This window comes from Melospiza melodia, chromosome 4, assembly GCF_035770615.1.
Source record: "Melospiza melodia melodia isolate bMelMel2 chromosome 4, bMelMel2.pri, whole genome shotgun sequence".
Lineage (NCBI taxonomy): Eukaryota > Metazoa > Chordata > Aves > Passeriformes > Passerellidae > Melospiza > Melospiza melodia.
In genome coordinates, this window is record NC_086197.1 from 59,775,018 (window position 1) to 59,790,850 (window position 15,833).

General features: G+C 38.0%; 1 protein-coding gene across 2 annotated transcripts in view; it reads left to right on the forward strand.

Moving 5' to 3' along the window:
* The window catches only part of FGD6 (FYVE, RhoGEF and PH domain containing 6), a 72,945-nt gene extending 57,383 nt beyond the window's left edge, over positions 1-15,562 (forward strand). Inside the window, exons 15-21 of one of the 2 annotated variants that reach the window (XM_063154873.1) lie at positions 1,630-1,732; positions 2,220-2,366; positions 3,219-3,321; positions 5,298-5,425; positions 7,434-7,562; positions 9,809-9,957; positions 12,452-15,562. In XM_063154873.1, the coding sequence (XP_063010943.1) occupies positions 1,630-1,732; positions 2,220-2,366; positions 3,219-3,321; positions 5,298-5,425; positions 7,434-7,562; positions 9,809-9,957; positions 12,452-12,488 (796 nt within the window). In that variant the 3' untranslated portion in view covers positions 12,489-15,562. The remainder of the gene's footprint in view (positions 1-1,629; positions 1,733-2,219; positions 2,367-3,218; positions 3,322-5,297; positions 5,426-7,433; positions 7,563-9,808; positions 9,958-12,451) is intronic. The other variant, XM_063154874.1, reaches the window with a different exon arrangement.
* Positions 15,563-15,833: the final 271 nt, after the last annotated feature.

The window sequence follows — 15,833 nt, forward strand, 5'->3', positions numbered from 1 at the left end:
GTTGTTCTTTCCGGATGAGGAAGCAAAGGTAAATAGACTGAACAGAATGTTCCACTCAGAATGTGAGATGCTGGGACAGACACTAATGCATTGCTTTGCCCTTGCATGTATCTTATTTCCTTTTCTTTTGTTCTGATTTTTTTGCTGTGTGTGCTAGATCTTTTTTCTTTTGCTTGTGCCTCACAGGTTTCCCATCTGTTTACTTTAGCAGATTTTTCCTCTCTGATTCTGTATAGCACTCAGTTTCATTCCATTCAAACCCCTCATTCAAAATATTTTCCTTAAAGGTCCAAAAATAATAAAAGCTTCCAAATTCACCTACAAAACCATTAAATAATAGTTGGCATTAGGCACCTTATTTGTGTAAGTCATTGCTTACCTCTTCCCTAACTTTCCTTTCTCTATATTTTTGTTCAATTCCTTGGTTTAAACAAATTAATTTACTTGATACCAATTAAAAAGTGGGGAATAGAAAAAAAATATGGGAGTGGATTCTTGTTTAAATTTTAGAAAACCTTTTTAAGCTGGCATGGCATCTTAAACAGTCTAGCTGTTCCTCTGCCACAAAACTGCTTCATCCTTCCTCAGAGTCTTCTCTGTGTTGCTGGCACAAGTAGTTGTTTAGCTGTGTGATGGTAATTTAGTTGGTAAATTGATCCAGAGGAAGGGCAGGCTGATGGCTTGCTTTAATATGGATTTGTTTCCCAATCCAGCCTGCTGCATAACTGTGTGTGTTCTGGCACAAGAGTGAAAATAAGATCTAGTGGCTGAGAGAAAGGATACTAGGCTGCCCTTTGCAGCAGGAACAGCACAGATTTATGAAAATGGTGTTGTGCCCATGGACAGAGGAGGTGCTCTGGCACTGCACACAGTCCAGTATAGCTGCAGGATCCTACTGCAGCAGGCCCTCCTCGTGCTCCCTGTGCCGTGCCACTTCAGCCTAATGCTTTCCTTGTGCTTGATTAGGGATTCACCACCAGCCATGGGATAAAGGGATGGACTAAGCTTACCTGTCTGTCTCTTTGAGTTAGCTCATCCAATGGAAACATTCTGGGGAAAAAACATTATTGTTTGAAAGTAGCATGACCTGGTAGGAGCAAATAGTGAGGAGCACAAGGCAGGAGAAGAGTCAGTGTGGTTTTATCTGACAGAAGCTTGGAGTTTCACAGGGTTGGGTATAGCAAACTGCACTCTGAGACAGGAAGAGATGGGGAGAAAAAGGCTTGCTGAAATATCAGGTTGCCTTCAAGATGGAAGGCCCATGCCTTTGTTCTAGGAGCATCATTGAAACAAGTATTATTCAGGCTATTCAAGGGTCTGGGGAGAAGGGGGAAGCAATGACAGACAAGCCTTGAAAGAATTACAGGGATTTTGGAAGGAGGAAAGGGAAGGAGGGAATCCACATGACAGCAGACAAATCTTTTTTAGTATTAATCAACATAAATAACTAAAACTATGCCAAAGGTTAAAAAATAATGCCACTTGCAGTAGGAATTGTAGACGTTTTATAAACTGGAATTGCAAGAGAGTTACTCCACTGTGTAATAAAGCTAGTGGAATTCTAATCAACACTTGCTTCTTAAAATGTTAATAATAATAAATTGCTTTTGTGGGTTTTTACTCCAACAGTTCTGCTACAGAAAGAGATGAGTGGTTAGAAGCTATCTCCAAGTCGATTGAAGAATATACAAAAAAGAGAATCACATTTAATCCGAGCAAAAGTCTTGAAGAGGTATATCCCACCATTACTGCTGGTTTGTTCCCCTTTTGAATATAAAGTTTCCTGACAGGTGCTTAGAGAAACGAGAGGTATTCCATGACAAATAATAAAGCAGGATGGTAAATAATTGAACAGATGGTAGAACAGAATATTTCATAGTGTTATCTAATTCATAAATTTATTTTCTTCAAAAAAATCCAAATCAGTTTTCACAGTTCTCTCTGTAGCCTTGTGCACAGAAAGATGAAATGAAAAGGTTTTAAAATAAAGCAGCTATTGATCCAAGTAGGCTGGTAAAGCTTAAAAGTCATTAAATGCATCTCTGTTGTCAGGCTTGCATTACAATGGTCGCTGATGAAATAGTAGGTAACATTTAAGACCATGACAGTTTATCAGAGAAGGTTTTCCAACACCATTAGCATTATCTTATAATCACTGATGAATATTAGTCTTATTTCTCCTCACTGAATGAAGTGCTGCTGTGCCTATGTTCTCTCAGGCAGATGCAGAGAAGCAGGAGGAAGACAGTCCTCTGGGATCAAAGGCTCCCATCTGGATCCCTGACACCAGAGCCACGATGTGCATGATCTGTACCAGTGAATTCACGCTGACGTGGAGAAGGCACCACTGCAGGGCGTGCGGGAAGGTTGGCTGATCTTGTGGTTACCTTTTCAGTTGCTCATTCAGGTTCCTTGCGTGGCATTCAGGTGGAGCCTTGTCATCCCAACCACTCTTCTCAGAAACCCTGTACTATGACACAATTACGTGGGTTAGAGCCAATATGTTGGGGTTGGTGGTTTGGGGAGTGGAGTTTGGGTTTTTTGGACAGGTGTTATGACAGACCAGTATTCAAACTTCAACATGCTACATGTTAGTTGTTTTGCATTCTGGAGTGCTATTTATGGTTGTTTTGCAATTACATAATACCCACAAATGTTAGCTAAAATGAAGAAGTATCTTCCTCACTAATTTTCGTAAGATAAATAATGATTTTTGATTTTAAGTTAGTACCAACCTTCTTTTATATTTACGCTAATGAAAGCTAAATCTAATAAACTTTATCATTCTTCTTTTAATCTAGTGGGAATACAAAGTTAGAATGCAATGCACTTGAGGCATCTGTAGTGTAAAGAAATCATCAAGAGAGCAATAGCTTTTTAGTTATTTCAAAAAATTTATAATCAAAACAGTTGATCAGATCAGTAACACAATAGGCTTGTTCTATTTTTAATGGATCATTAATGTCAGCTTATTGACTCCTAATTCACTGATTTTTTTAAAACTTAATTTTTATCATTTAGAGGAGGAAAGGATACCATGTTAAGCATAAAGACATGGGGAAAAGCCAAGATCTTAAAACATCTGCACTGTAAAATAATGCCTATTTCAGGTTTTTATGGGCTTAAAAGTGCAGAAGTGAATGTCTTTGGGTCTTTGGTGATTTACAGGTGCACATCATGTATAATAATGCTTTTATTTGTTTCTGTCTTGTTTCCAGATTGTCTGTCAAGCTTGTTCATCAAACAAACACGGCTTAGACTATATGAAAAACCAGCCAGCTAGAGTATGTGATCATTGCTTCAGGGAGCTACAAAAGCAAGGTAAAGAAAACCTTCACAAACTGTATCTTACTTTTGTAGCCTTTATAACATGGTATATGTGTGCCTTGTCTTTACTGCTGGATTCAAGTGCTTAATTCTGCTTGTGCCTGAAAAATGATTGGCACCTGAGATTCTAAGCCAAACAAGCTTCTGTGCAGCAAGTTAGGAAATGAATTTGCAATACATTGGCTCTTTCTTCTAGAAACATGGGTGCCTTTACCCTATGGTAATGACATGCAGCTTATATAGCTTTCATTTTGAGGTGACAAGTGTTACATTGCTTTTCATTAATCACCGGGTACAAGTGTACATTAGAGTCCTCACAGCTTATCCTGACCTCCCAGGCATTCATGTGTACTTTTACACCCTGTAACTTGTATGTCTGTAAACTTCATTTTTGCCAGCTGAGCTGCTGAGATGGCTGAAGTTCTGGGGCTCTGTCGAGACACAGGCCTTAATCTTTCTGAAGCTGTCTCTGCAAGTCTATAAACTGGCCTCAAGCCACTCTCAAACCTCAGTTCATATGGAATTCAAGAATTTGGCATATCTGTACCTCATATATGAAAGCAAACTCCTAACCATTGCCTACTGAACACTGGCAATAGGGAATTCAAAATAAAACACCACAGCTAGAGCAGTTTTCACTGGAACACTCAGAGAATGTGGTGCCTAGGGGATAGCAATGGCTGGATAGCCTAAAGGTAATAACATTTGCTTAAAGATGAGATCCAGGGTCAGTGTCCTCATCCTGAGAAAACTCTAGTTCATCTCTTTGAAGAAGCTTCATATCATTCTGCAAAGTGTAAAATCAATGGAAATACCTCTCAGTGAGGTGGGAATCCAGTCCCATCTCACAAGACTTGCTGTGAACTAAATTGAAATACTCGAGTGTAAAGCACCCAAATGAGCTGTAACAGACCGAAAAATCTTTCTGGTCCCCTTCCTCAGCAAGGCTCCAATGTGACACAAGCTCTCTGGGGTATCAGGAAATCTGAGGTACCTGGTGAAATGATAAAGCACTGGATCCCAGCAGGCTGGGGGTGACATTTCCAGTGGGGGTGTGGAGAACAGCATGGATAATCCCAAATGACAGTGGGAGCCTATGGTGATGGGAAGGGCACTGTCTGAGCACCTGCAGGTGTCTGTGCTGGGCACTAGAGGCTGCTGTGCTGCAGGCCATTGCAGTGCCTGAAGCTGGGAAAAGGGCTGGGGAGCAGGTGCACTACAGCTGGCAATCACATTGCTCTCCTGCTCTTCTCATTATCTCAGAGTGTCACCGAGTTCAGGGCCAACTCTAGAAGTAGACTTTATGAAACCACTCCTTCCAAGTGCAGCTGTAAAAAAAAGTGTTGCTAGAAAAGGATTTTTGAAGAGGTGAAGTGTTGCTTAAGTCTTCCAAGAGAGATGAGTAACTGCCTGTGGCAGTGCAGAAAGACAGCATATGCTGGGAGATGGGAATGTCCAGAAATGTGTGTTTGCTGGAAGAGGAACATCCCTATTGAATAGTTAACAGAGAAGTTATAGTTATAATAGTTATAATAGTTATATAGTTATAATAGTTAGCTGAGAAGTTAACAGATGTAGAGAATTGAAAGATAAAGTACAGAAAACATAGAGGACAGCTGTAAAAATTTGCTGCGATTTTTAAGACTTAATTTTCACCCTCTTTATGAGCAAAGGCAGTTCAACACCCAGAAAACAGACTTTGAAAACAAACAAGACCAATTTATTTAGTTTTAAACTTCTTGTGGTTTTTTTCGTATGATTGTGATTTGGGGAATTCTAACTCATGGTGTTGATGATAACACTGAAAAGTTAATTCAGTGCTTAATTTCACATGATTGGGTGTTACTATTTGTAACCCTATAATCTGAATTAAAATGCCAGCTGTTTTTAAGAAGAAAAGTCCAAGAATGAATTGCCTGTGTTTAGTCATCTGTGACATGAAATCAATATATCCATCCTGTGCATTTTAGATAACCAGTGCACTCCTAAGAGTGGATCCCCAGTCAACCATAAATCTCCATCAAGTGCCTTGTCTACAGTATTGCAAAGTATTCCCTCTGGAAGAAAGCAGAAAAAAATTCCTGCAGCCCTCAAAGAAGTAAGTGTTTTATTGGTCAAAAGTGGTACCATCTTGGTATTATATCATCAATATTAAGAGTGGGGGAAAAAATCCTTATTTTAACCATCTTACCTGGAATCAAAAGTCATAATGTGTCTCTGAGGTTTGGGCCTTAGTTTTAAATAGGCAGGGACATGAACAATGAAGCACTGTGTAAACTGCATGAACACCTGTAAAACTATGATTCAGAGCTATAGTTAAAATTGTAATTTCTTTCTTGCTTCCCCATGTTTCCCTGAATTGTGATTTATCACTGTACCAACAGTCAATTACAAGACTCCTACACCAAATCAGCTCTTGGTTTATGATTAGGAAGGGTAGAGTAACCACACTTACTGTAGGTCTTGGGAATGGGAGGAGGTGATTTTTCAGCAGGTTTGCTGATGACACCAAGCTGTGTGTTGCAGTCCACACACCAGAAGGAAGGGATGCCTTCCAGAGGGACCTGGATAGACATGAGAGATGGGTCTGTGTGAACCTCACAAAATTCAGCAAGTCCAAGCCAAAGGTCCTGCAGGGAAATCCCAAGCACAAATATAGGCTGAGTGGGGAATGGATTGATGCCAGCCCTGGGGAGAAAGAGCTGGGGCTGTTTGTGGGTGAAAAGATCTACATAAATCAGCAATTTGTCCTTGCAGCCCAGAAAACCAACTGTGTCCTGGGCTGCATCCAAAGCAGCATGGCCAGCAGGGTGAGGGAGGAGATTCTGCCCCTCTGCTCTGCTCTGCCCTGGTGAGACCCACCTGCAGCATAACTCTGGGGTCCCCACTGTAATAAGGACATGGACCTGCTGGAATGAGTCCAGAGGAGGGGTACTGAGTGAGGGGTACTAAGTTGAGGGAGGGCTGAAGCACCTCTCCTAATAGAGCAGGCTGAGAGACTTGGGATTGTTCAGTTTGGAGAAGAGAAGGCTCCAGGGAGATTTTGGAGCAGCCTGCCAGCACCAAAAGAGGGGCCTACAAGAAAGCTGGAGAAGGACTTTTTACAAGGGCATGCAGTGATAGGACAAGGGGGACCCTTCATAAGTTGAAGGAGGGTAGGTTTAGATTAGATACCAGGAAGAAATTCTTTACAATAAGAGTGGTGAGGAATTGTAACAGGTTACCCAAAAAGGGGTTGTGGACTCTCCATCCCTGGAAGTGTTCAAGACCAGACTAGAGGGGCTTTAAGCCACCTGAGGTCTAGGGGAAGGTGTCCCTGCCCATGACAGGGGAGTTGAAATGAGATGAACTTTAAGGTCTCTTCAAAGCCAAACCACTCTGATCCTATGATTCTTCTTATATAGGAATCTGTGTTCTCCAGCTATTACAGCGACCTGAGGTGGTCGCTGGGGTGAGAGAGGACGAGAATCTTGTTTCTTGATCAGAAGGCTGAATTTATTGATATATCCTATATAATACATTATTACTATACTAATAGGAATAAAGAGAAAGCTGCGGAGGCTTGCTAAGTTAAGAATATAAAGAATCTAAAAACAAGAGAATTCTCTGTCCCTGTGTTCCAGAGAGTTTGCCCTGTGATTGGCCCTTAACTGTACACATGGAACATGAACCAATCACAGGTGCATCCTAGTGCATTCCACAGCAGCTGATAATCATTGTTTACATTCTCTTCTGGGGCCCTCAGCTTCCCAGAAGATGGACAATCCCAAAGAAAGGATTTCTGTGAAAAAATGTCTGCGACATCCAGCTGTATGTTTTCCTCAGCATTTCTCTTGTCCTGTTGTATCCAACTTAAGTTCCATCCTTTACTGGAAACCTCTCTTCCAGACCAGATAAATGGTAGCAGGCAAAATAATTTTTCTTTCATCCACCTGAGTTAGTTAGCAACATTAACCAGAGATCAGGTAAGAATTTCAGTCTCTGACAGACAGGGCTTTGGAAATCTGTTAAAAAAAAAAAAAAAAAAAAAAAAAAAAAAAAAAAAAAAAAAAGCTGTACTGTGAAATCTCATTAGGGTTTGTTGATTCATTGTTTTTCCTCTTCAGGTTTCAGCCAATACAGAAGATTCTACAATGAGTGGCTACCTACACAGATCTAAGGGCAGTAAGAAACCATGGAAACACCTGTGGTTTGTTATAAAAAATAAGGTGCTATACACATATGCTGCTAGTGAGGTAAGAGACCACATATTAGAGACTAAATATCCAATGATAGTACTGTCTTTGTAACAAAGTTGTTTATTCTTAAGATCTAGAAAAAAAAGCTATAAAATTAGATCACCTTACACTATTTGATCTGATTGTGATGCAGTATTTTGAAAAGGCCTAGTGAGCTTGACACCATAATAGATTGATATAGCTATGGTGTTTCTGATTCCAGATGTAGCTTTGATTACCTCTGCATGGCACACCATTGCTCAGTTGTAGGTATTCTCTGAGTCAGCTGAATACATGGGGGATCTGTTGCATGCATCACAGTACTAGTGGCAAAGGCAACATTATAAAAGCATCTTGAACTATCTTGTTCTGCAGTTCCATAAGGTAGTTTGAATGCTTGCAACAGGAGTAAACTAAATCTCTTTACTTCTCCTGAAACTGTTGTCTTCAGCCTGGAGTTGTTATTTGATATAAAAGAAATGCACCTTATGTAATGGCATTTCCTTTTTTATTTAGAATGTGTAGTCCTATTGCAGTGTGGAATAATCTCCAACATATATATATGTATAAATGGTACATATATGTGGTATCCCAACATGTGCTGAGGATCTATTTTATTGCATCTTAGAATGTTCTTAGAATCTTTTGTAACATATATGGGTGTATTGATCTTGGGCTTCACGTTTTTGTATTGTTTGTTATAGTTTACTACTAGCTTTCAAGAGCAAAATATCCAAAGCATTTGTTTTAAGGTATTGCTATCCCTTACTTTCTTTCTAATTGTAAGGCCCAACCTATCCTGACCATGTAAAGAATTATCCTTCTTCACTCCACACCACTCCCACTCTAGTTATTTCCTGGTTTGTGCTCAGATTTTTTCCTGGGTTGTTCCTGCCAACCTTTATTTTAGAACTTGGAATTATGTCTAAAACCTGTGATGTTGTTTCCACTACAGCATTGGCAATACTAAAAATAAAACCCAACCCAAGTGGTTCTAAAAACAGTTTAAAGAAGTATGTAGAAAACAATTACATCAATTAGCAAATAATTTCAGAGCATTGTGTTTCTTCTGGCCTTTGCAAAGGAAACTGGAGAGGTAAAAAAAGAGCAAAGTCTGTGAGTCACCTTAAATTTCCTTTTGCTTTCTTCCTCTGAGATACCAACTTTACAGAGTAGCTTCAGTTTGCAGTTCACAATCACAATATTAACTCTTTCCTATTTTCTTAAACTGAGGAATATCCATCCTTAATTTTCATCCTGGTGAGCCATTGCAGAAGACATTATTTAGAGAGTCTAAAGGGAAGGTGCAGTGTTGCCTTGGCCACTTAAGCTACTTATATTGGTTCCAAGTGACAGAAAGATCAATGGTAAAGAAATAACCTATTAGTGGTACGAAGACCTGAGACAGTGAAACAGATTACTCAGCCTTACATGACTCTTTTCCAATATCAAGAAATGCTGCTGTCACAGGACACTTTTGTTTCACTGTTGAGGCAATAACCAAAGTCTTGACCTGATGTATCATTGTTTATGCAAATTTGGGGGGTTAGCTATTTTTTTTCTTCTGTTCATAAGCATTGCAGGAGATTGCATGCAATGCCTTCCACTGTTTTGGAACTTGCACAGGATAAAAATAGTCCTTTTTTCCTTTCCAAGAATGCTGTGTATTGTATCCATTAATAAAAAGCCAAGAGTATTAAAAAAAACAAACAGGTAACTGAGGTAAATGAGGGAGGGTCATTTCTAGTTGACTATTAGTGAACAGTCAGCAACTTGTTTTCCCCTATTCTGTTAATTTCCAGCAAAAGAAAGTGAGGTAAGTTTAGCCATTTAAATATTTGGATCTTGACTTCAGTGCTTGGGAGCACAGGCTGCTCCTCCTTTTAGCATACTCAGTGCAGTTAATAGCATCCCACTTCACTTCTGAGCTTGCTGCAGAGAGCACTGGGCATGATGGGCCTCTGGTCTGTTAGTACAAGAAGTCCTTGCCAGGCAGAATGGTGGGACCATGCAGTGAAAGCCAAGGTAGATGCTATCAGGGAAATGAAAAGAGGATCAGCAATGCTGAAGTCTGTGAGGTTTTATTTCCTGTCCCCTGACTCATGCCTGGAGAATGTAAAGAGCAGAATTCTGTGTGTGTATGTTTATAACAATTTGTTGTATTGTCTGCTGCAGTGGTATGGTGTGTGAGGTCTAAATGCATGCCTTAGTATGTCTTACAAGCTCTAATTTTGTATTTTTTCCTTTTTTTCCCTGTTACATAGGATGTGGCAGCATTAGAGAGCCAGCCTTTACTTGGATTCACAGTCAGTGAAGTAAAAGGTGAAAACTCAGAGTCTAGAGTGTTCCATTTACTGCACAAAAACACTTTATTTTACATATTCAAGGCAGATGATCCCCATTCAGCTCAAAAGTAAGAAACTATTTGAATTCATTGCTGTTACATATTTCTAGAAAATTCAGAAGTGGTGAATGTTAATATTCGCGCATTTAGCATATGTATAAAAGATCCATATTATATCATAAGTAAATGAAAGTTTTAAATTATTTAAACATAAGGTTCTGGTTTCATTAGGGCTTCTGAAATGAAGGAAGCAGACTTTCTTCTGCAAAAGACTGAGTGTAGAATGAGAAAGTCAAAGATAAAATAAGAAATCTTTCTTTTTCCTCACCTATTTCTCTCTCATCCTGGTCTACTCAAGTGAAAATTGAATGTTACCTTTGCATAAATCCAGAAAATATTTTTAAGAATTAACTGATATGCTCCTTTTTTTAATTTCACCTGTTCATATTAGTTAATCAATATATGGCAGTGAAAAATAAAGCAAACACTAAAACTTGGGGGCCAAGGTTTGAAGTGTGTGAGCTGATGCCCATGAGCACCTAGGCATGCACTCAGACCTAAAGCTTGCATTCAAAGAGCATTCACACAAGCTGTTTCATTTCAAGTCCTGTCTGGACTTGGAGTCATATTTATCAAGCTATGAATTGTGTTGGTTTCATGCAGAATAACCTGGAAGCTTGGTCATTAATCAGTAGAAAACATTCATCACATGATTCATAAAGTAAACTAGAAACATAGAAGGCATAGAAGGAATACATGTAAAGCTCTCTTATCTGACTGGTTTCATTGCCATTTCCCCTAATGAACTTCATATTATTAAATAGATTTGATGCATTTACAAGTCCATTATCAGTGCTTAAACATTCAAACAGATGCAGGTATAGTTTTCTGCAAATAGGAACATTCTAAAAACAAAGAATCCAATACAACAGGAAATTTTGAACAGCTGAGAATGTGCTTAATGACATTTCTCTACAGAAGAAAATCTGGAAGTCTTTATTTGGTATTTGGGTGTATTTTGTGCAGATGTGCATAAATGTTTCTTTGTTAATTAAGATACTATCCTGTTGTTTCCCCTGTGTCCTCATTTGTACTATATAAAACAAACTAAAAAACCCCCAGGCATTCAACAGGTTTATTTTTCTACTCATACAATGGCTTTTCTCATCAGAGGAAAGCTTGAAATTGGACATAGTGTATTTTACTGAGGTTAGGAATAACATTAAGTACTTTGAATTTCAAGCTTTCTCCAAGCATTTAATATCCTTAGGAGATTTATGCTGAACCTTTGGAATAAATGCTGCTTTTACAGCCTTAAAAGGAAAAACAAAAGCATGCTGTTGGTCTGTTTGCAACAGTGGACACTATTTTCTCCTGATAGGACCAAAGAAATACCTGATCTGTTTGTCTCAGTGTAATAATAAATTTTAACAGATTGTTACTTTTCAATGTGGTTTTAAATTCCAGTGCTGTGTTCAATGCTTAAACTGTTTATGATTTTTTTTGCATTTGTATTCCACTTTAGTTGTTTTTAATGTATATATGGCAGTAGAAAATACTAAAAATATTACTAAAATATAGGGTAGATATTTGAGCTGTGTGTGCAGACATGCGTGAGCATGATTAATATGTTCATGCCAAAAGCTTGAATTCAGAGAACATGCACACAGCTACAAAATTAAATGCTCAGGGCAAGGAAGAGCCAGCATCTGTGACTAATGTTTAGATACCCGGTGAATACCGAGACAGTTTGAATTTCCATGATAAAGATAATTACAGTCTTTGTTTCGTTCCGTTCCTCCAAGATCCCCACTCAGGAAAAAAATGCTCATTATGTGGGCCTCTTACCTTTACATACACACAGTTCAGCCCTCACTTAGGAAACAGAATTATTTGTTCTGTAGCCTTGGAATGCTTCAGGAACATTAATTTTTGCATTCTTGAGAAGCTGAGGATGTTTGTTACCCTCCTAACCAAGTAGGAAAAGAAATCACAGCTATAGGGAGTAAAAGTATGTGAATATTAACTTTGAATTTCCAGTTTGAGAAACCTTGGATCAGCTGTTTGGGACTTCCCCCAGTGCCCTCTATGCCCTTCCCTGCCTTTCCATGTGCCCTGTGACCTCCTCCCTCAGCCCCACCAGTCCTTGGCTTTTACCTGCTGCAGAAGCAGAGCCTGGGTTATGCAGGTGCTGCCTCAGGTACAGCAGTGTCCTGATTCCCCCCAGATCATGTTTGCAGGGAAAAAGAGAAGGGAGCATTGGGGGTTTTTAAAGGTGTGCAGAACCTTGGCATAGCCTACTTTTAGGGCATTTGATTTCCCAGCTTCACCAGTTCTTTGTGCATGTAACTTCAGTATGGGAGAGGCACAGGAAAAAGCTTCTATGGGATGGCTTTGTACCGGGCAGCTCTGTATGGTTGGACTCACTGGAGGGACTTTGGTAATGCACTCACAGACCAGCTGGATGTATGATGTTCCTTCTTGTGTCAATCTGCAGCTAGTGACAGCATTGAGATTTATTCTTTTATCAGCTACTTCCTAACAGTGTTTCATTTTCTAACAGGTGGATAGAAGCTTTTCAAGAGGGCACTGTATTATAGCAGTGTCAGAATTGTGTCTGCAAGTTTAAAGGAAAATATCTGAGGATGGTGATAAAACAGACTACAGCAACTGTTCAAAAAAACAGAATCCTGCCATCGCAACCTATATAAAATTGTATATTTGTCAGGATTAGGAGTTGTTGCATTTTTAGTGTAAAATAATATTTTTCTAAAGAATTGTACGTATTTCTGTGTTGATACAAAATGTGTTATTTATTAAATTCCAGTGTTTACTTAAATGGGCAGAATTATTTGTGCATTGAAGTCCAAAGTGTCCTCAGAGTGGCAGATTGTTGGTCAACAGGTTATAAGCTTTATGCTTTATTTAAAAAAAAAAAAAAAAACACCACAAACCAGATTTGTTGCAATTGTGCATTTCCTTGTGATTTGTGTATAGGTTCTTGAGTTGCTGATGTTCAATTTGCAATTTAGCAAGAACAGATTGGTATAGGAATTTCACAGATTTGGGATCTTTGACTCTGTAAGCTCCTTTTTGAGAAATTGTCTGATATTGACGCTCCTTTCCTTGAATGGCAGTTGAGATCTTGCATACCAGTACATTAAAACAGTACAAAAATTCTGGGTCACAAAAACAAAATACGGTTTGATTATTAAAAAACAGAAAAGGGAAAAATATTTTTTAAAAGTTTGCAGTTGCAGGGATAAGGCACTAGAACTGTTACAGTACTACAGATGCCAAAGAGACTAAATGAGTTATCTTTCAGCAATTGCAAGATGAATTATCTTTTTATGTTTCCAGGAATTATTCAAACAGAATAAAAGTACATTTTTGATAATCAAAGAAAAGATATCTTATTTGTTTCAAAACTTCATGTCAAATGAGTTCTGTACACAATATGAGACACTGTATTGTATAAACTATTGTTCAAAGAACAGTAAACAAATATGTGCACCCTCTTCTCTGAAAATTTTAAAACTATTGTATATTTAAATATTATGCTTAAACTGGAATTGCCACACCAAGACAACAGAGCTTTTTTAGTGCAGAAGGCATTGAAAATGCATACCATTATTGAAAATACCTTTTGTTTACAATAAGATTTGTTCTGTTTGACACTTTAAAACAGAATTCAACTTTAGGTGTTTGGGTTTTGGGGTTTTTTTTCTTAAATCATCAGTATACCTCATTAGGAAATACTTACTGATGATTCTGGTGCATTTAGTCTATTTAACTTCTAAAAAGTGTTAACACTGTAATAGCATAAATGGAACTACAACTATGAAACCCACATGAAAGAAAGCCATTTTTATGTCAAATGCAATGCATATGGTAGTCAGTTAATTTTACTGTATGAAACACTTGTTATAGTCCCCCAAATCAAGCTAGTTGTGGTAACAAAATTAAGAGCAATTAACTTTTAATTAATAGTTTGAATCCCACATTATTAGCTATTCTGTGGCCTCACAGCAGAAAGATGGTAGAATAGTTAATATTCATCACAAAAAGGCCAAGAATGAAAATGCAAACCAAAATTCTCTTTTTCCCTCAATATACCTCAAGGCCAGGTCCAAGATACTAACAGAGCTCTGAAAAAGCCTAATTTCCAAGAGCTTCTCCAAAGTTAGTAGTGGGCTTGGAAGTCGAATTCTTAATATTAACTATACACGAAATTTCATTGACTTCCAGCATTTCAGCAGAGTACCTAATGAATCAGGGACTTAAGGGTGTAGATCTGACTTCCCTCAGGAATGCCAGAGATTTGTCCAGATAGTGTTGGAAATGCAGCAGGAATCTGATCAAAGCCTTTATTCTCTTTTATTGTAATACAAATGTGTTAAATGAATTCTTTTCTCTTGTTATATACAAAGGGCTTTTACTTAATTTTGCTGACTGAAGCTAAGTAAATTATTACCATGTCTCTTCAGGGTGATTTCTGACATGATTTTTAGTGTATCCAAAACCAAACTGGTATCAATATGACATAGATGGGATGTGTCTCTTCCAGTTTATAGTATCAAAGGGAAGAGCTTCTTCATATTTTCATAGGCACTGCACACCAACAAAGATGGCAAGTCATGAAGCAGCAAATGAATCAGAAATTGGATAGGAGCAAGCTAATTTAATTTCAGTTTATGCATTGATATTTTCCCTGCTGCAAAACAGAGCAATAAAAGTCAAAACACACTGAGTAAGGTGCCCAAGTTCTGCTTCATGTGGTGTCAAACTACCTCTAGAGGATTTGGTGCAGAGGGAGAAAATAGTTTAAAGTGTTCTGTGGATATCAGAGGACTCCTTCCAGAAGTGGCTGATCAATCAAAAAATTTCTGACATGAACAGATTGGAACAGAGCCTTACAAACAGTAGTATACATATTGCAGTCACATTCTGTGTGAAATAAATTGTCTTTGTAAACGTATTTGAATATTTCTTTTCCTCACTCCTGCAGTAGTGCTTTGTGTCATATGAAGAACCCACAACACAAGCATTTTCATAACATTTTCAGATGGTGGCTTTTCAAACTTGCCCTATTTCTCCAGTTCACCTCCCAGTTTGATGCATTACCATCAAAAGTAAAATATTCATGTCTTGATTTGGCTAAACACTAAAACAAGAACAGAAGTTTTCAGACACCTGCTACCTCTTCTTATAAGAATCTATAGTTTGTAATCAATTTAAGATTGGTTAGTAGAGTATGAGACAAACATAAGCATTGAATATTAGTTCTAACATTTTTGTTCACAAATAAATTAAAGCTTTTAGGATCTTGAATTCTCTTTAACTTAAAACCGTGTGCCCAAAGGACTTAAAACAATCTGAGCAGCTGTGGAACACATTTTACTAAATATTTTGTGCATGGAAACTCAATTACTCAACCATGTTTATTACATCATAACTTAAAGACATGTCTTGAAAGACACATTCAATGCATTTGTTTGCTGTAACTGCTGTCCCCTATTTACCATTCAAATAGGATTTTATTTGGAGCAGTCCTAAATCATACTGTCTAAATGGAAGAATGGAATTTTTATTTTGTAACTGAAAACAGTTTAAAGTTGTAAATATTTCTGTGGATATTCATCATTTTTGTATAAATAAATTCACATTATTTGAATCTGTGTCTTTTAATATTTTCAGGTTTTATGTATTATGTAATTTGTGTGTTCAGTGATTTTCAAAAAGCAGAAATTTGTTCCCATTATTGCACATCAGTCTTACTTTAAATATCATTCCAAAGAATTAAGGGGGTTAAGCGTATGTGAAGGTCAGATGAAGGGTGTTACATTAATAAATCCTTTTGCAAAATGTAGTTCTGCTGTGTCAGTCAAAGGATGCCTTAATCACAGCTTCTGTTGGCCTCGGGTCCTGCACGTGGGTCAGAACAA